Genomic DNA, 20,484 nt, shown 5'->3' with positions numbered 1-20,484 from the left:
CCACTAGAACAGGGTGCTCTAAGGCTTCTCCAACCTGAGAGCATTTCCAGGGATCCAGGGGCAGCCACAGCTTCTCTGAGCACCCTGTGCCAGGGCCTCACCACCCTCAAAGCCAAGAATTCCTTCCCAATATCCCAAAATCTGTCCCTGCCCTCTGGCAGTGGGAGCCATTCCCTGTGTGCTGTCCCTCCATGCCTTGTCCAAAGTCCCTCTCCAGCCCTCATGGAGCCCCTTTAGGCACAGTAAAGGGTTCTAAGATCCAGGACACTGATTTTTTTGGCCAGCCAGGCTGTTGGCTGTGCCCTTAGAGATGAACACTAGCATTGATGCAGGTTGTTTTCACCGGTGCTCTTTGCATCTGGTTTGTGGCACCGAGAAACCACAGAAGGCTGAAATAAAAATATATGCACCCTATCTGCTGGTCAACTGTGCCCTGATCCCCCTGTGTTTATATTTGTGTTCATTGTGACACAGGGAATGAGGGTGAGCATCAAACATTATTCCCTGGGGAATAGCGATTTTCAAGCGGTTACTCTGCAGGTAGAACGCAGGGTGCTGGCAAGTGATGCCTGCAAAATTTGATGCCTTGATTTCTGTTGTGTGGATCAATATTAATAGCAATATTATATTTCCAGAGCTGGCAGAACTATTGATTATTTGGCATGTAGCAGTTCATTTATACTTGAGAGCAAACTGGGACACTGAAACAACAAATGTGCAGCTGTTAACAAGCAACACAGGACATTGAGTTTCAGTGACACAACTGGGATATCACTTCCTTTGTCTAAAATGGAACATCTTTAACATGTCAAAAGTATAATTTACTTATCTGACTTACTGCCATACCTGGGGAAAATACCTTTTCCCCCTGAAACCTGCAGATTAAGGTCACATTTCCAAATATGTGCTAAATGCAATCAATAATTTCATCCCCACTGTGACCAAACACTTGAGGTATCCTTGAAGGGAAAATGTTTTGTTTTATATGTTTAAACAAGTATTAAATTAGATCACCTTGTGCATGAGAAGATTTCAATGAAAGAAAAGATAATGAAGCATTATACTGTGGTTGCAGGAGCTGAGCCAGAGTTATTTCTTTTCAATGAGGTTTTTAACTCAGTGGGAAAAAAAAATAAATACCTGTATTTATATATGTGTGTAAATATATTTTGATAGGGTGAACTCAAAATAAAACTTTCTATATCAAACAAAGGGTTTACCTAATAATATATACATAATGCTGTATCTTTCCATGAGCTTCTTTATTATGTATAAGTCTATAATTGTCTCCTAGGGACACATTTAACTATCAAACTGTTGAAAGCAAATTATACAGAACACCTATCTTATAGCTGAAACTTATTGAAAGGATCCCCCTCACGGTAAGGGAGGAAAATAATTAAAAATAATGGGTGACATTCCTTGTTGCAAGAAAGAGCACCTCAATAACTTAATAATATTTTTACATGGGCTTGAAGAGGCTGGGGAGGTGACTAGTAAATATGCAGGAAATGCACTATAAATTGCCTTTTGGGGGATACTATAGCCTTTCCTCTGCCATCAGCATGTTAAACCCTGCAGGCTTAGCTGCCTTAGCAACTGTCCACAATTTGGGCAGGTCAGGATCAAGGGAGGCTGAATCAGCTCCTGCTGGTGGCTCCCCTCTCCCAGTGCTGACAAACGGAGTTTGGAGTGAAGGAGTCCAATTTCCCAGCTGGGCCTGAGCCTCTCCAGCCAGTAGCAATTAAATGTGCCCAGAAATATCCCCAGGCGTGGAGGCCAACTGGCACAGAGGGGTTTGTACCTCTGCTCACAGCCCTGTCTTGACTTTCCTAGCCCAGGAGCTAAATGCAAACAGCTCACAGGGATGAACCCTGATCCATGCTTAAGGATGATTTAGGAGCTTGCTAGTTGGACCAAGAGTGTGCTGAGAACTGGTTTAGTACTTTGAGTGTACCCAGTGACATTCCTATGAATGTCCCCAGATACTATTTAACTTGCTTAAGTTATTGTTATGACATATTTCTTTTCCAGATCAAGATTACTTCTTTCCAGCCAGAAAAAGGGAATTGTATGGCTGTAAATTTGGTTATGACAATAATCCTTCTGCTGGTTCGTGAAATCACTCTTACTCAATAGGACGCGTGTTTACTGCTGTCTGCAATCTAAGAATCCTTGCAAGGAACCAGATGTGGTGTGTTTAAAGGGAAAAAACTGTCATGAGTGGACAGATGAACTTCATAAACAAATCACTGTCCTCCTTATCCCACTGCACATCACTGACATCTGCCTTATACTGCATTTTCAAAGTTTGCTACTTTAAATTTCTTACCCCTAGAAAAGGATCCCAGCCCAAGTACTTGCCATGTGCTCTAACTGTGCTGCATTGGTGTGCTGGTTTTGTCTGGGGCAGGGGCATTTTCTTCCCAGGGGCTGTCGCAGGGCTGTGTTTTGGGTTTGTGCTGAGCACAGGGTGGATGACACAGAGCTGTTTCTGTCATTGCTGAGCAGGGCCTGCACAGAGCCGAGGCCTTTGCTGCTTTTTGCACTGCCAGGCTGGGGAGGGGATGGGGGTGATCGAGAGTTTGGGAGGTGACACAGCCAGGACAGGTGACCCCAAGTGACCAAAGGGATGCTCCAGACCGTGTGACGTCGTGCTCAGTGTGTAAAGGGAGGGAAGGAAGAGGAAGGGGGAATGTTTGGAGTGATGGTGATTGTTTACCCAAGCCACTGTTACATGTGGTGGGTTCTGGCTCTCTGGAGGTTACTGAACACCCACCTGAACATGGCAAGCAGGGAATTAATTCCCCTCTTTGCTCTGCTGGTGTGCAAGGCTTTTTCTTTCGCTATTAAACTGTCTTTATCTCAACTCATGAATTTTCCACCTTTTACCCTTCCAGCTCTCTCCCTGATCCTGCTGGTGAATCTGAGTGAATGAGGGACTATGAGGGGCCTGTTGGGGTTAAACCATGAAAACTGGGATACTATTAGATGTCCCACAGCAACTTTCTGTCCTGACCTGCAAGAAGAAGAGCAATTCTGTTTTCATGGATTTCTCTGAGCCACAAGAAGACGAACGCAAGCTCTTTTACTTTGAGGAGAATTGATTTTATCAAGCCAAGGCCATCTGGCAGAAGGCAGAGCAGGATTAATGCAATCCCAAACCAAAAGGGATGATCTTGGTGCTATGTCACCCAAATCTTGTCACCCTCCTACACCCCACAGGGACTCAAGGCAGAGCAGGGAGGCAGAGGAAATTGTTCATGCCTACATTCTCTCCACCACACACACCCCAAAGCCTTCCCAGTGACAAAGTTTCAAAGCTGCCATCAGAAACCCTTATAGCAACTGTTCAGAGTAGCACAACCCTTTGAATGGTTTAGCTCATGATGCTTCTAACAATCACCTGTGCAGCAAAATACTTAATCTCTGCAGATAGAGCTTGGGAGGGAGCTCCTTATCCTGTGGGCTGGCTGTATCTCAGCAGTGGCACTTCCTCTGTGGGCAGAACCAAGGCTGCCACCCACCTTTTGCAGCTTTTTGCCTGTTTTTCCCAAGGAAAAGAAGGTGCAGACCTGTGCCAGGAGTTGGTGCCACCTCCCAGCTCCCCTTTGGACACCTTTGTGGCCCTGGAAGAGGCAGCTAAAAAGCTCCATGTGGGCTCACAGCCTGGATGTTTCACAGTGGCTTCCTGGCTGGGGAAGCAGTAATGCCAGGAGGATGGCAGATTCCTTCATGCCAGTAGATTCTAATGCCTTGTGATCCTGTCATCCCGTGCAAAAGGCAGGAGGAGTGGGAAGCCCAGCAGGCACCTGATTGAAGAGGCTGGGGGAGATGAGATGAGAGGAGACAGTGTCCTGCTGTGAGCTTCTCCCACCTCCATAACCTCCTTATTTTCAAAGAGTTTCCACTCCTCTGTGGCAGCTATTGTTCCCCATGCCTGGTGCATCATCATCCCTGCTACACTGATGGTTTGGGATTCTCACACTGCCAGCCCTTCCTCCTCCTGACACTGAAATGAGCATCTTGCTTGGCTTCTGGAGGAAAAAAATGAGTGTAATTTGGGCACCCCTGTACTAGCAATGTACAGGATGATGCTGCATAGCCCATAACCAGCATGGTCTGCCTGGGCATATAATCATGCTCAGAAAGGCCCAAAGGCATTCCACACCCACCTGTCTGCCCCTTTTCCTTCCAAAAGTCACCACAGCACCTGGGTCAAGCTTTGGCACTACTGCTGTTTATGTGTAGAGTCAGCACTGAAAAAGGGATTTTTTCTGTTTGATTTTAAGGAGGCTGCAGATTCCTCTTGGCCATTAAGATGAAAAGGGGGCTAATTCGAAGCTGGAGCCAAGTTTGAGGAGTATTTCTGCACAGGCAGGTAAGAGAAAGTAAAAGTCATTCTTTGCTCTGGTTGGCCCTGTAAAATGAGAAATACTATCAGGGCTGTGCATTTTTTGAAACCTGAATTATTCCTTTTTTCCTTGGTAGGGTTGAAATAGATTCAAGCACCACTGTTATTATCTCTAAAATGACAGAGACATTTTCCTGTGAGTTTCCCTTCACAGTCTGATATCCATATTCACCATGTGCATTCCTTTGATTCGGGAACTGCAGCTCCCCTGTGGTCCAAGGACTCGAGGTTCATTTTGTGTTGTTCTTTCTGCCAAAATGTGGTTATTACAGATGGAAAAAAATCACAAGGTCACCCACAGCCTTAATAGAAACAGGAGGGTAGGAGAATATTAGGAAGAAACTATTAGCTCTAATATCCAGCTGCATTTGGCAAACCTGAGCATATTTGGATTGTCTGTACCAGCATTTCACTCCCCTGCTTCCAAATGATTCACCCTGGCTCCAGTGATTAACCACCTGAATACACCCAAGAAGGATATTCACAGAAAAGATCTCATGATGAAAAGGCTATTCCTGGCCTTCTTTCCATCACATCATAATCTGTCCACTAATATGGCTTGAGATCTCAGCTGATCAAAAGGTCATAAGATGCTACTGCTAAGTATCACTCTGTCTCTGCTCAGCCAAAGGCATTTTTACTCCATTCAACAGGCAGAGGAATGTAATAGCAAAGCCTTCAAATCTGTTTGTATAATAGATGAAGTCTTCTCTTTATGGCATTATTCATCCTTCAGGGAATGACACCTGATAAATAAACCTCTAGTTCCCAGTGAATTTAAATAATACAAAGGCAAATCATATATCCCTCTGCACTGTAAATATAAAACTGCACATAACATAAGAATTCCCAATCTTCCACCATCTCTTTGCTAAAAAAGCTATAAAATGCTGACCATCCTCAGATTCTGCCAAAATCAAGGGAGCCTAAATCTCTGAGTAAATTACAAAAAGCATGGTAATAACAGAGGAAGGACTTAAAGATACATAACTCATTCAGTTTAATGGAATGGTAAAACTTGCACCTTTTTATCTTTGTGCTAGTAAAAACCAGAAAGGTAAGAAAGGGGGGTTAGCAGCACATCAACAGCAATAATGGAGTGAAAATGGGGGGAAATCTAATAAATGGGTCAACATGTTTCCCAGGGAATAACACCAGGGGGGCTGGGATGGATAAAATACTGAACCACATCCTACTCAACACCCTGACCTGGCCCAGCTGGTCACCGTTGCACTGGAGGCAACTGGTCCCTGTGATGCCAGTCACTGCCTCCAGGAGCAACTGCAGCCACTTCTGTGGCCACCCTGCTTCCAATTCTCTGTCAATCCTGCTTCCAGTTCTCTGGCCAGCCTCCTGCTTCCAGTTCTCTGGCCATCCTGCTTCCAATTCTCTCAGCACAGGCAGGAATCACTGCCCAGAACTGCAGGGACACAGGGCACCACTGCCAAGAGCCACCTGCCACCTGAAGCCTGGGTCTGCAGAGGCACCCCCTGTGAGCAGCACCATTGGGAAACTGCTTTGTGTTTCCAGCACACCTGGAGCGTTGTCACAAACAAATTAAAGCCCTCAGCATTTCCCAGATTATCCGCCCACTCTCTGGCTTTCCAGAGCTCTAGACCAGGACCAACAGACAGCTTCTTTAAGTGCACCTGGCAGTCGTTTTGCTCCTCTCCATGCTTTCAAAGCTGAGAGCCATCAAAGATTAGGAGGAAAAATCATGACTGTCTTTCCCTAAGAAGCAGAACTGGTAATAGGCTTCAGGAAAAATCCTTCTAAATGCAAGTGATAAGTGTAGACTGTGTGAAGGCTGACAGGTCTGATTGTAATTATCACTGCGAGGGGACTGGCACTAACCTCCCTTCTGGAAGGCAGTGACAATTCCTGGAAGGGAACATGCAAGGGAATTATCATAAACAAAATCGTTGTAAGTAGAGTTGTCTTTCTCTGGGAAACTAAACAAGATCCAGATTTGGGGGTGAAAGAAAAAAACCAAAACCCAAGCCTTAAGAATTTATTAAAGTTAATCTTGATAGAAAATGACAATCATGCATTTAAGTTTTTCTGACTTCAGAATGATGGGAGCAAAAGAATCAAGTGGGACACGTGAAGTGTAAGATGAAGTCATGCATGCAAGAAGTGTTTGGAAATAAAGAATATATTCTAAAAGTACACTTGAAGAACATAAAATGTATTTAAACATGAACAAGGAGTCCCAAGGAGGCTGTTGGTTCAGACTGAGCTAAATATTCAAAACTAAGAAAAAAATCCAAGCCACCTTGCACAAACCTTTCCCCCTTCCTCACATCCTAGCAAGAAGAAAGCCAAACAAAACCAATAAAAATCTCTTCCGATTGCTTCTATCCATATACATCCTTCCTTTGCATCTACAGGTTAACTGAAATGCAACAGCATCAGCTTTCAGCAGGGTTGTGAGGCAGATAGGATAGGGAGTATTCCCTCAAGATCACCCTGTCCTGACCTTTCTGCTTTCTTTGATGACATTCCATTTTTTTTGGTCTGCTTTTTTTTTTTTTTTGGCATTTTTTCACTCCATTTCCGTTGAAACCTTAGAAACAGAGAAGCTTGGGCAATCTGGACTGAAAGTACCACAGCTTTTTCTTTTGGAAAACAGGGAAACAGATATTATCTTAATAGGGGCTGTGGCTGCACAGGAGATGAAGAGAAGAGCCTCAGAGTCAAAAGCAGTTCTAAGAGTTTCATTCTCATTATACCTCAATGGAGTGGAGCAAATAAATTGTGCAAGGAGACATATGGAAGCTCAGTACACAAATGGCCTATTTAAGGCTCTTACTTCCTAATTAGGTCCTGGTGTCAGGAGGTTGGGAACAATTATTCACACATAGATCATTTGGATATGATACAAACTGTTCTAAAACCCAAACCATCATAATGGCATGCATTAAAAGAAACCCAAATTAACGTTTTAGACTCATTTGCTTGGTGCTTGGACTATCAGTTTCTGTGATACACATAGCTAAATTTCGCGTCCAACATTGCAAAATTGTGTTTGGAAAGAGAAAAGGATAAAACAAAAACCATCACAGCCATATCCCCTTGTTCTTACCTTGTTCACAGATTTCGTCACTGGACTCTGCACAGGGAACCCACACTCTCTTCCCAAATTCTTCATCTGACTCTGTGGTGTTTCCCAAAGCAAAAAGAAAGAAAGAAAACCTTGATTGTGGGGATGACTGTGTAGAAAATGGTCACAAACATCCAGAGTTTTGCTTTGCCCTTTTGATTTCCCCACACGTTTCAGTATGACCACCACCACCACTTGCCATCTGGGCAGTGCTGGGGTCCCCCCTTGGTCCAGCAGTGTTCTCTAAGGCCCCCCAAGGTTCCCCTCACCCCACACAGATGTGTAAACTTCCCTTCCCAAGTGTCTCTTGTGAGCATGTTGGCATGACAGAGCCACCACAGCCTCCCCCAGCAGCCGTGGGCACACAATGAGCCCTGGAGTCAGGGAGGGATGCTGTGGATTCCTCTGACAACCTTGGGAAGAGGGCAGGGAAGTGTCACAAGAAGCCAACCCGCCTGGTTTGTATAAGAGTTAAAGCAGGGAGCTGAAGCCAAGGATTACGACATTGCAAAACCATTTAAAACAGAGTAAGTGCTTGTGATTCTACAACGTGACCACAGCAAACCTGCTCTGCTCTGTGCTTTGGTACTTCTGGTAAGAAAATGAGGTCTTCCTCTCCTTCCTCTCCTCCCTCCTCCTCTCCTCTTTGTCCACCTCTCCAGCCCTTCACACAAAGGTGAAATATTTCACATTTTCACCTGTGGTGATGCAGATCAGACTGTTTGTTTTGCCTTTCTTTACTTTTCACTGATTTTGCCAAAGGCATCCTTTTAAGCATCAGTCTGTGCAAAGATAATAGGTGACACAATTCCCTATAACTGGAATCAGCAACAAATCAGCCATCTGCCACTCCAGAGGTCTGAGATTAACCCAGCCACTGGACCATGACTGCAGAGCATTTGCACATTTAGATTACAGAAATGTGAGGTTACAGGTCAAAAAAAAACAAAACAAAACAAAACAAAACAAAACAAAACAAACAAACAAAAAAAAAAAAAAAACCAAAAAAAACCAAAAAAAAACAAAAAACATGGAGTGGGGAAGGTGTGGGGAGAAGGAGTGGAAGAGCCCTTTAGACTGACCCTTCCAGGCAGAAGTCAACCCATAACAACTCCAAGTAGACAATGTTTCTCATAAAATGCTAAAAGGATGAAGGATTTGAAGGAAGCAACTTGAGACACATTAGATATCATGCTTCTGGAGAAAATATCCAAAAACACTTATTATAGGCAGGGAGAAATGAAGACAAAAACCCTACATCTGCCTTGTCAAAGCCTTCCCTCCTTGGGAAGTATGACCAAGTTGCCCAGATGGCTGACTTGACCACTTGGAAAGAACAAGATTAGCAATTTTTGCTCCAAGATGGACAAGATGCATTCCACAAGCTCCCCTATGGTCAAGATTTCAAGAAATGAAAGAGGTCTGCCTACTGAAATAACAAGGTTTGTGAAGATCTCTTAATTTGCTGCTCCCAGTTCTCCTTGAATAATAAACACCATTTTGCTGCTGTGCACACATGGATGCTGTCACTCCACATTAATACTTGCCCATGTCTTTGGGAGCCTCTCCATAAATCTGTTGGGAATTGTTATTTCATAACTGAAGTATTTGAACACTGAAGAAGCTTAAATCAGCAGTCAACACAAGCTGGCTCCAGATCTAAAGGCATGAGCAGTGGTCTGTGCAGTGCATGGCGGGTCAGGATGAGAACCAGGGTCTCCTCAGGTCGTGTTGATAGGCTTTAACCACCACTCTCTCCTGCACAGATCCCTGAGATTCCCATCCTTAGAGATCTCAGGTTAAAAAGAGGAATTTCTGCCCAGAGGAACAGCCAAAAGTGTCAGCAAGAACATCTGGAAAATTCTGGAACATCTCACCTACAAGGAAGGACTGAAGCATTGTAATAGTTCAGTCTGGAGGAGAGAGGATTCCAGGGAGATGCTGAGCATCTGCCCACACCTGAAATGGCTCCAGGAGAGCTGGAGAGGAACTTGGCACGAGGACATGAAGGGACAGGACAAGGGGGAATGGCTTCACACTGCCAGAGGGCAGGGACAGATGGGATTTTGGGAAGGAATTATTGGCTGGGAGGTTGGGGAGGTCCTGGTAAAGTTTTTTCCAGAGAAGCTGTGGCTGCTGCTGGATCCCTGGAAGGCTGGATAGGGCTTGGAGCAGCCTGGTGTAGTAGGAGGTGTCCCTGCCCATGGCAGGGGGTGGAACTGCATCAGCTTTAAGGTTCATTCCAACCCAAACCATGCAAGGATTGTGTGATTCTGTGAAATTCATGCAAGGCTGCATGGCGTGTGCCCTGGGTGGGGAAGGTATTTCAACCAGCTTAACTCATGGCACCCAAAGGGACAACTGAAAACCAGACAGCATGCACACTTGTTTACAGAAAACCCATGTGTTTTATGCATGTACTTTATTCAGAGAAAACTGGTAGGATTGGGTGGAAGGTACAAGAACACACTCCAGGTTCTTTGGCCACCCCTCTTGTGGATATTTCCATGGTGAAGAAACCAAGGTTTCCTGGGCCAAGCACTGCACACCCTGCAGTCACAACAAAGGCAAAGAGCAAGAAGGAAAGGCAGCACCTTCTCTGCACAAGTTGAACTGCAGCAAATACAGGGTACAGAGCACAGCTGAGAGGTGAGGAAGAGCAAGGGATCAGCTGCTCTGTTCCTCCTACTCCATACAAAATCTGCTGGCATCAAGTTAGAAATGAGTGCCACTCCCAGCAGCGTTAATTTGGGACAGAGAATTTGATGCTCCACAGAGGAAGGACTATTGATCTGTGAGGAGCTGTGAGAAGAGGCTGAGGGGAGCATGCTAGACAACACCTTTAAGTCTGCCTGAACTCCCCCCTATTTATCACAGCATCTCCAAAAGCCTTTCCTGGGCAGGGGTAGGTGCTCCCAAACCAGGCCTGCGTGTCTGAGACCAAAGGTGAGGTTTGAAGTGGTTTGAATGTGTACTAGGGCATGGTTTTCAGGTGAGAAAGAGATCACAGGGATCATCCCATGCCTGAGACTACAAAATGGGCCAAGCTAACAACCCAATAATCCACAAGCTTCTGAGATGCAGCAAGCTAATGAGGCTCTGCCCGTGCTTTGGAAAGGTCTCCTTGAACTTGACCTGCTGACTATGTGAGGGCTAAAACTGCTGTTCTAACAGGACCTAAACCTGTTTTCAAAACCAGACACTGGGGTTTTCCCTTTCTCCAGTCCCTAGTTTCTGTAATGACAACCTAAAACTTTAAATATAAATTCCAGAATGATCCGAAAAGCAACATCTGTGCTTTTCGGAAAGGGAAGGGGGGGGGAGTAATATTTTTGGATTTAACTTCATATACTGAACTACTACAAAGTTATAATTTTTTAAATTATAAAAAAATTTAAAAAATTAAAATTAAAAAAAAGATTTTTTTTAAAATTTAAAAATTCAAATTAAAAAAAGAAAAAAAATTAAAAAAAGAAAAAATAAAAACCCTATTAAAAAGAGGTGGTTTGGATTTTTTGTTACCTGTGAATGGAAAAGAAAGGGGATGAGCAAAAAACCTTCCCTTTCAGACAGAAATCACCACAAAACTCCATCCCGTTTCTTGCAAATCAACCAGCATCGCAAAATGATGCAGTTTCAGCCTTACATGTTTGTTTGTTTGTTTTATCCAGGCAGGTTTTTGCAGGAAAGGGGCTTTTTCTGCAGCCCAAACAGCGCCGCTGCATCAACCAGGATCTGAGCTGAGCCGCCTGGAAGTTGCCTCATCTCCCAGCAAATGAGAAACGGAGGGAAACACCGACGCAGGCGACGCTGCACCTTGCAGCAGAGACTCCTGTGTCCTACAAGTCACCTTGCATCGAGATACAGGGAGGAGGAGGAGGAGGATGACAGCGACTAGCAGGGAAAGGGCAACAGGAAAACAGTAAGAAAACTCCCTGAGAGTCTTCTTTTCCTCCTTAAGTGGGGGAAAAATATTAAAAAAAATTTAAAAAAAAATTTAAATCACACCCTGATAGGGAGATGGAAGGAGGGGATGAGACCCAAGTCGCCAGCAAAGATGCTCTCCCTTTCCCAGAGCTCCTAAACATCACTGGGGGTGGTGGTGGGGGAGAAAAGGGTCACATTAAAAAGGCGAAGGGGAGGCAGGGGAGGAGGGAGGACCCTCCTGAGCCCGGCCATTCTCAGCCATTCTCATTCCCGACACGTTTTCGCTGCTCTCCAGCGCAGCCCAGCCCAGCCTCGCAGTATTAGCGCGGCGCAGAGTGCCATTTTCGAGCGCCGCAGCTCCTTCTTGGCACCGGTTCAGCTTTTTGTCTCGCCTCCTCCTCCTCCTCCTCCTCCAGCGAGCGCCCAGCGGAGCGAGGCAGAAAGAAAGGAGGGGAATAAAGCCCTGATGCTTCTCTGCCGGGCTCTCCGCAGCACCCCAGCCCTGCCCGAGCCACCCCATGCCTTCCCAGCCAACACAAATCTCCTCGGCAGCCTCCTGCCCCCTTTTCATCGCTCTCCCTTTTTTACACCCCTAAGCGTGGCAACCTTCCACGCTGCCCTTCTCCTCCATCCCCATCCCTCCCAGCTCCTTCCCTGGCATGATGGTCCATCGCATCCATCCAGGAGGGATGGATCATCGTGCACGCTTGCCCGTGCTGCCCTGGCATCGCCCCGGAGCGGTGCCGGGCCCAGCTCGGTGTGCTCGCACACACACAGAGGTGTGGCAGGGCAGGAGATGCTCTGCATCCCTCAGAGCACAACCCTGAGCTGGGCAGGGAGTCCCTGCTCCTCCTCCTATCCAGGCAGGAAAGCAGAGGCAGGACCACAAGGGAGAGACAGGCTGAATGTTTTTAAGCAGCCCAAACATGGCACTGAGCGCGTCCACCAGCAACTTCTCAGTCTGCTGTGCTGGCAACCAGCGGCTGGTTCCAGCCTGGCACCAGCTTTGGTTTGTTTTTCTCTCCTCTTAAACGCCATCCTCCCAAATATTTATTCTTTTTTTTTTTTTTTTCCTCCTAAGATTTTGGTTTTGTTTTTTTTTTTTTTTTTTTCCACCCCTATTTCCCTCTTAGCTTTTCCATAGAGACAGGGCTTGTCCACAGTTTGCCGCCTTCCCTCTGGTGACAGGACCTGAGGGGCAGCATGAAGTACGTCAGGGAAGGTGTAGGATGGATATTGGGAGGTGGTTTTCTTCCCCAGAGGATGGTCAGGAACCCCAGAGCACTCGAGGCACCAATGCTGCCAGAGCATTTGGACAACACTCTGAGGTGCATGGTGGATTCTTGGAGCTGGACTCTATAACCCTCTGGAGTCACCACCAACTCTGATTCCATTATTCTAGGAATTCTATTCCATAATTCCTCCCATTCCCAGCCCCAAATCCAAAGCAGCACGTGTGGAAGGGGCACCAAAGGAAGCAATACATGATGTAATACTCAATGGACCAAGAACAGGAAAAAAAAAATAAAAATAACTCTCATATGTACACACAAGAAGAATATTCTCTTCTCTGAGGAGGAGGAGATGCCCTAAAATTGCACAGCAAAGCCAGTGGGCTGCCAGGATGTGCTAACCCCAGCCCCCTCCTCAAAGGAGGGAGGAGTCAATTTTTGTTGGAAGGCAGAGAATGAGGCAAAATGCATGTTCTCCATGGAAAGGACCTGGGAGAGCCAGCTTCCATCAAGTGATGTGACTTGACTCCTATTAAACCAGAGCTTCAGACACTGACATATGCATGGCAGAGATAAAGTGCTATCAAATACACCTTGTCTGGTGCCTGGAGGAAAGAGATTTAGAGGAAAAAAATATAATAATTCTGATTCTGGGGATGGCTTGGGAAGGACATGGAGGGAGGAGGAGAGATGTGCTGAGGATTTTATCATGGAGGCTATGGGTGTATTATTCTGTCTAAAGACCCAGGGTAGGGGACGGCCCCATAAACAGCCACTGGTGTCCCTGGAGTTTTCATGGGACTGTCTGGATGGCTTTGTCCAGGGAGAAACATCAGGACTCAGTAAACACAGGACTCAGAGGATGCTGAAGCAGATGGGCATTCCCTCCTGGAGGCAAATCCCTCAGGAGACCCAGAAGAAGTGCCAAAAAGAAGAAAAGAAGGCTGGCTCTTGCTGAGCATGCTCAGGGAATAGCAAAACAACTGGTTTGATGTGGGGCTGCAGAGCAGAGCAGGGGGCAGGCAGCATGCTCAGGGTGGCACAGACAGAAAAGCAGTGTCCTGAGCAGCTGAGCCTAAAATGTGTCTTGGCAACACCTTGCCTGGCTGTGGATGGAGCAGAAATCATGGGCTGGATTTGTAACCCATCAGCTGAGCCTGGCTTTTGCCTCCCTGCCTGCAGGGACAGCACAGGAGGGGAGCAGGGGGCTGGGGACACCTCTCTAGCTCCAGGAGCCACGTGGAGGAGATGCTCCTCTGATCCTCTGGTCCTTTTCTGCCAGCTGCTGAGTGAGGACCAGCTGATGGGCAGGTGCTGAAGTGGACTTGAGATAAGCAGAAGGCCCTGCCATGACTGTGCTCACTGAGGTGTGTGTGAGTTTGAGGATTTAAACCCAGCCTTTAGGAGCACCTCCACCACTGGCATGCATACCCTGTGTAGGGTCCCTGTTGGAGCTTCTCCAGGCCACCACAGCACAGCTGGATGTGGTGTGGAGTGTTATCCAGGTAGGGACAGCAAATGCCCTCATCTGAGCTGTGGTTTTACTGTCCCAAGCTCTTTGCATAGGGATATCATCCAGTACTGGCCAGTGTCTGCTTCCAAAGTCAGCCAGTGACCATCTCAGTGCTCTCTCCCATGGGGTTCACATGTCTGTTTTCTCTGTTTGCTGTTATTGAGGTTTATTAGGGCAGATTTCTGCCCTTCCCTCTAGCCCTTATTTCTAAGTGCTGGCATTTGGAAAGGCAGGGGGGTCTCCTCACATGTGTCCATGGCAAAGAAGGCCCTGACACCTCAGCTGGAGTCATCTGCAGAGAAACACCCCTGCCTGCAGGTACCATTGAAGTGACTCCCAGAGAGAGGCACTCTCAGATCCTTTGAGTCAAAAGGTGCTATAAATAAAAGATATTACAGGCTAGCAAGTTCTCGGTTGCAAACTGGAGTGGGAAGGAATATTTTAGCATCCTTTTTCTGAGCGCATTAACTCTTGGCAGACACGATTGCTCAGGTCTCTCACAGCTGAAAACTTCACACCCTGAGCAGCATGTCGAGTCCGCACGCTCCATTTCCATTTTCTGCAGCTCTGAAATCCACGCTGCCCCAGTGCAGTATCACCCCCTGAGTGCAGAGAGCACCCAAATATTGCATCGCTCTGGGGGTCGTGACGCTGAATATACACTCCATGATCATTTTCCCAGGAAAAACAGCCTAAGCTCACAACAGAGGATGCCTAAAGATTTTTATCAGCTGGTTTCTGATGCTTCCCCTTTCCAGGGTGAGCAAGCACTTTGTATCAATCTGGCTTGCTTTAGTGCAGTGACCCAGGGCTGTGCTCTGCTGCTGAAAGTTCAGGTCCCAGCTGTGGGGCCAAACTCTTGCTGACACTGTGCTGATTTCTCTGCCTCTGTCACCCATGCTGCCAGGGAGGGGGAGGAGATGTTGGATTTTTCCAGACAAGGGAAAAAAAAATAGGAAACAATCGTGCAAAACGCAGAGATGTGGCAAAGGAGAAGGGGGAGAAAAACAGTCCTGGTGTGTGCAATGAGGCTGAGGAGAGGAAATTCTTTGGGCAGCACGGGGCACTTTGATCACGTTCTTTCTCTTCACGGAGCAGAAAATCTTGGCCAAGAGGCAATTAAATTGTTACAGGCAAAGAAAAGCTTTTAGGAAGCCTTGAAGAACTTGTGTGTGTGAGCAACAGCACAGAGAGATGCAGAGGAGGAAATCTGTATTAATGACTACAAAAGTTTGGGTGGTTCGTTTTGGATAAAGATCCCCACATGCAGACTCTTATCTAAAGCCCTCAGTCTTCAGAGCAGGGCTAGAAGTCTCTTAATAACACACTCTTCTTGCATGACTTCCAGTATCTCTGAAAGCCATTGTCCGTGCCAAAAATACAACAAAACCAGCTTGCCTTCTTCTTATTTTATGCAGTGTTTTGGCTCATCTGCCTCTGGTTCCAAGAAAAAAAAGCTAATAAAAAAGTTTTTAATTTAAGAGGGCTGAACTGTGCTACTTTAATTTCAAGCCATCCTTGTTCTCATGACTGCACGAGTACACGGGAAATAAAGAAAAAATCTTCTGTGATTCTGTGGAAAACTTTCAGTGGACAATCCCTTAAAATCAGCAGACAAAGAAGCTAGTTTTCCTAAGAAAAGACTACCAGCCTTGAGTTCTCCCACCTTAAGCAGAGTACTTATCTGTAAACTGGCTGTTCTGCTATTAAATAACAGAACATTAAATCAAGCATTCCTGGTTCAAATGAGCATGTTAGTCAAGGGTGGTTATTAGCCATGAAATACTATTGAATCAATAAACCAAAAAAAATAAAAAGGACTTTGAAGAGACTCTTATTTCCCCACTCAATCTACAGTAGCCCTGATTTGACAGAGAAGGGTGAAAGAAAACAGTCTGAACATGATCCGGTGCCCTCCAGTTTTCAGAAACCCAGGTGTGGCTGAGACAAATTAGCCTGGTGCTGCTGGAATGAATGCTGAATGGGGCTGTTTTGATGAAGTCCTCTGGACAGACAGGGCTGGGTTTGACCTCTGGCTGGATTTACATCAGGGTATCCGAGTTAATGCTGCTCTGTGTCTAGGGCAGGTCAAAATCAGGCTAGTGTGCTGCTAAGGATGTTGGCAGATATCCTGCTCTCGTGAGCCATTCACCTCAGGAAGGTTTAAAGCCCATGGATTCACCTCACAGTGCAGTGGAGGTTTTGTTGTTAAAGACCAGAGGTCTTTCCAAATGATTTCTTCTTGTCTTTTTCTCTGCCTTCCCTATTATTTATTAAACACTCAAGCAAAGATCTTCAGCTCACCTGAGTGGTTTGGAGACCAAGACTCATGTTTCTAGCTGGTCCAAACAAGGAAAACTTAAATCCAGGTCAACAGAAACAATGAACAGAGTCAGAGGAAAAGCTGTGACCAAGATTTTAAACCACAGAGGCTTCCAAAACAAGAACACAGCCTTTAGACAGCACAGGACATAGAGGCTAACTATTTTCTCACTGAAGGTGATGGCACTTCTTGTGGGTGACCAAGACAGGTGCACGACGCCCAGATTCCCATTCATGTCCCCATATGTGAATGGGGAGCAGCTCCATCACCTGTCACATGCTGTGCTCTTAGTAAAATCTTAGTAAAATCTGCCCACTGTGTCCTGCTGAATGCTGCAGGATGCTGATTTTTTTTCCCCCCAAAGCTTGGCTCTTGTGCAGCTTCTTAGTTTACACAGTGGGAGAGAGACTTGGCTTTTTTTGGCTTTAAAGTAAAAAAATCTGGACTCTTGAAAGAGCACTGAAATGTGCCCCTGAGCTTTTCAGAAAAAAAAAAGTGACCCAATCAATCCAGTGATTACACCATTCTCTGGCCTGTGACTAACACATGGGTTCGTGTTTACTTGCAGGCAGTGCTGGCAGGAGCTGGGGGTTCCCATTGACTCGTGCTGTTTAGTGCTCCCCGAGGAGCAGGGGCCGTGCTCACAGGTGCTCAGCTTATCTGCCAAAACGGGCTGTAAATCACAGCAGAGCAAGAGAGGGCTGCAAAAATGCTCGTCTGCAGGAGCCACCATTGGAAAGGGATGCTGGCCACGCTCATTTTGCAGGTTTCCTCCCCTAAGTCTATGTGCGCTCACACTGCACCACAGGGATCGGGTCCCAGGTTGGAAATCCAAGGAGCACACCAATAATTTGGCAGGGGTTACACACAGGGTGAACTTGTCCCTGATCTCCGTTACTGGTTCAAAATCAGGAATTCTCATAGCTTTTTTTGGACAGATGGCTTGTCCTATTACTTCTTGTGTTAGATTTCCCACTGAGGCTGAAAGCAAATCCACATTCAAGCTGAAAGTAAACAACCTGTGAATTCAAAAGGCATTAACTCAAACTGCCAAAGCATTTGCTGCGTATGCTGCAGATGTCAAACAGGCAGTTTCCCACAGCCCTGAGCCTAGGCACATAGCTAAGTTACACAGAAAAACCTTCCACCCGGCCCAAAAAATCCATCCTGTGCAAAACTCGCTCTCCTTGCTGGCATTTCAAGGGCTGGAGCCTCAGCTGGAATGAATTAATGTAGCTGTTCTGATTTGAAAAGAGCTATGCCAATTTATACCAGATGAGGATTTCACCCTTTGGAGGCCAAGTGGGAAATGGTTACTTTTTTAACAGTGTGGTTTGAGGCAGAAAAACATAAAATGTGGTGTTTCTTAAGGAGCGAAAGAGCACTAAGTAAGTTTCTTTCCATTACAGTGAATCACTTTTGAAGGAACATTTTAGGGGTGATGGTTCTAAAAAATCAGGCTTTGCAGAAAAATGCATATAAATAACATAACTTACAAGTACAAACAGCACAACTTAGCCAACTTACTCCTATTCCTGATACCTTCCAAAATGCCAACAAAAAGTTAAGTAGGAACCCAAGCATGATATTGCCGTGGCATTGCAGGAAATTTAAAAAGTGGGAAGAACTAAATAAAATGGTTTGGTTTTCCTGCCAGGGCTGTATGAAGAGGGCAAAACCCCCCCTTGAAACTAAACCATACAAACAAAAAATATCCACCCATATCCTTTGAAACGCTCTAAACTTTGGTACCGTGGTGCTCTCCTTGGCCACAAAGAGGTGCAAGGTTGTTTTTCTGACATATTTTGGTTTAAATTGAACAGCACAATTGAAGCCACATTCTGTAAAGCAAGACTCATTCCATTTAAAGCGATGGAACCTCATGGTGCATATTCAGGAGTGATTACTTGAATTAAGCCTTTGATTTATTCTTTACCATAGGAGGCCCCTCTTGCAGACTCCTATTTTCCCCAAAGTAAACAGGAGGTCAAATATTACACCAATATAAATGAATGGAGATTTATCAGATGATAGTAATGCAAAATCAAACTTCAAACTGTTTAATTTACAACCACTAGACTGATTCAGCTTACCAGAGAATTCAGCACCTTTTCCTCCAACCATCTTTATTTTCACTTTGCAGTTCAGCATAAGCTGGCAATTAGTAATACTTTGCCTGTTTATAGAGCCTTACATCTGAGGATCTAGAAACACTTTGTAAACACTAATGAATTAAGCTTCTTAACACCCCCTGTGAGACAGATACTGCTATCTCATTTGCACAGCTCGGAAAAGTGCAGGTTTGCTGAGGGCTGGAGCCAGCCAGAGCACCAGAGCTGGGAAACCACTGCAGGCCCTTAGCCTCACCTTCAGCTAAACCTCACCAGGCTTTCCATGGATGTGGGGATGTGCCTGGCATCCTCACCTTCAGCTAAACCTCACCAGGCTTTCCATGGATGTGGGGATGGGCCTGGCATCCTCACCTTCAGCTAAACCTCACCAGGCTTTCCATGGATGTGGGGATGGGCCTGGCATCCTCACCTTCAGCTAAACCTCACCAGGCTTTCCATGGATGTGGGGGTGGGCCTGGCATCCTCACCTTCAGCTAAACATCACCAGGCTTTCCATGGATGTGGGGATGGGCCTGGCATCCTCACCTTCAGCTAAACATCACCAGGCTTTCCATGGATGTGGGGATGGGCCTGGCAGCTTCAGGAGCTCATCCTGGTGCTGCCAGCGTGCCCTGGTGTCTGTCAGACTGGAAAAACAGAGGGTTGGACTTCCACCCACAAAGAGATCTTAAGACCCATTTAGAGGAGCACCATGAAAATGCCATCTGTCCTCTCCTGAAACAGCCATTCACACTTATGATCCTCTGATGTGTAAACAGGGGAAAAAGTTGGGATTTTATTTGTCTTCACCCAGTTTTTAATAACAACACTGACCCTGGTCTTATTATTAAAACCCAAAGCAATACAGAAGTCCAGGAGGATTCTTCCCATTTCTTTTTCATTTTTCATTGCCCGTATATTTTTCTCATTTAAGGGTAAGATAAAATATCCAAGCTTGCTTTCCAGTCATGCTGACAAGAGGAACTTAAAGGATTTTTAAAGAATGCCTGAAGGTTTTACTTCCAATGCTATCAGGAATATTTAGATCCTAGGAAAGCCTTAGGACAAGATAGGCGTTGGTGAGATGAAATTCTTGGTTTTTGGGTTTTTTTTTCCCAAAGCACGGTCTCATTTATTGAACAGCAGCTAATGTCTGGTACCTATTTAAAACATTTTCCACATGGCCCTTCTCCAAATGCATGGCAATTGCACAATTTCCATGATGATTCTTCTGTGTAAAAATACACACCTTCCCCTCTTTTCAATTTGTCATTGAGTCAGTCAGCCTATTTATTTTTGAAGTTTTTCCCCTTTAATAGTGCACTTAGAAAAGCTTAATACAAACATTGACCAATTCATTGCTGTCACAAAAAGAAAAGCCTTAGAAGTAATTCATCTAAACAGGAGTCAAGAGCAAGAGTCTCTTATTTAGAAATCAGTCAATAAGAAACTGTGTTATGGAAGCTATTTTAAAGGGAACAAATTTTTTGCATTTTTTTCTTAAACACCTCTTTTCTTCCACAGATTGAAACCGAGGAGAATAGCAAATAAAATATTTGGGTTTGCTTTCAAAATTTGTTCATGACCTTAAATCCCAGGAATGGGAACAGACAGGCATTTGACATATTCAGTGTGTTGATTTGTGAACTACTGGCAGATTGCTGTTTGCCTAAGAAAACGTGTTTGAAATTCTTTTCTAAAAACTCTTCTTGATCTTTTCCCAGTTCACGGGCTGTTAAATGTCTGCATGACACGGCGCTGTTTGTCTCCTGAACAGAGGGACATTACAATCTCTGGAAGCAGGTTTTCAGTGGGAATATTAAAGGCACTGTTCAGGAATATTCTCCAGTATTTACAGCCT

At 45.4% G+C, this 20,484-nt stretch overlaps 1 protein-coding gene across 2 annotated transcripts in view; it reads right to left on the bottom strand.

Annotated features, from left to right (window-relative positions):
- Positions 1–20,484, bottom strand: part of SETBP1 (SET binding protein 1) — a 267,975-nt gene that overhangs the window by 136,282 nt on the left and 111,209 nt on the right. For both annotated transcript variants that reach the window (XM_058823563.1, XM_058823564.1), the window contains one exon: positions 7,500–7,571. In XM_058823563.1, the coding sequence (XP_058679546.1) occupies positions 7,500–7,571 (72 nt within the window). The remainder of the gene's footprint in view (positions 1–7,499; positions 7,572–20,484) is intronic.

Source organism: Ammospiza caudacuta, chromosome Z (assembly GCF_027887145.1).
Source record: "Ammospiza caudacuta isolate bAmmCau1 chromosome Z, bAmmCau1.pri, whole genome shotgun sequence".
NCBI lineage: Eukaryota > Metazoa > Chordata > Aves > Passeriformes > Passerellidae > Ammospiza > Ammospiza caudacuta.
The sequence above is the reverse complement of the archived record's forward strand: the minus strand, read 5'-3'. Positions and strand labels throughout refer to the sequence as shown.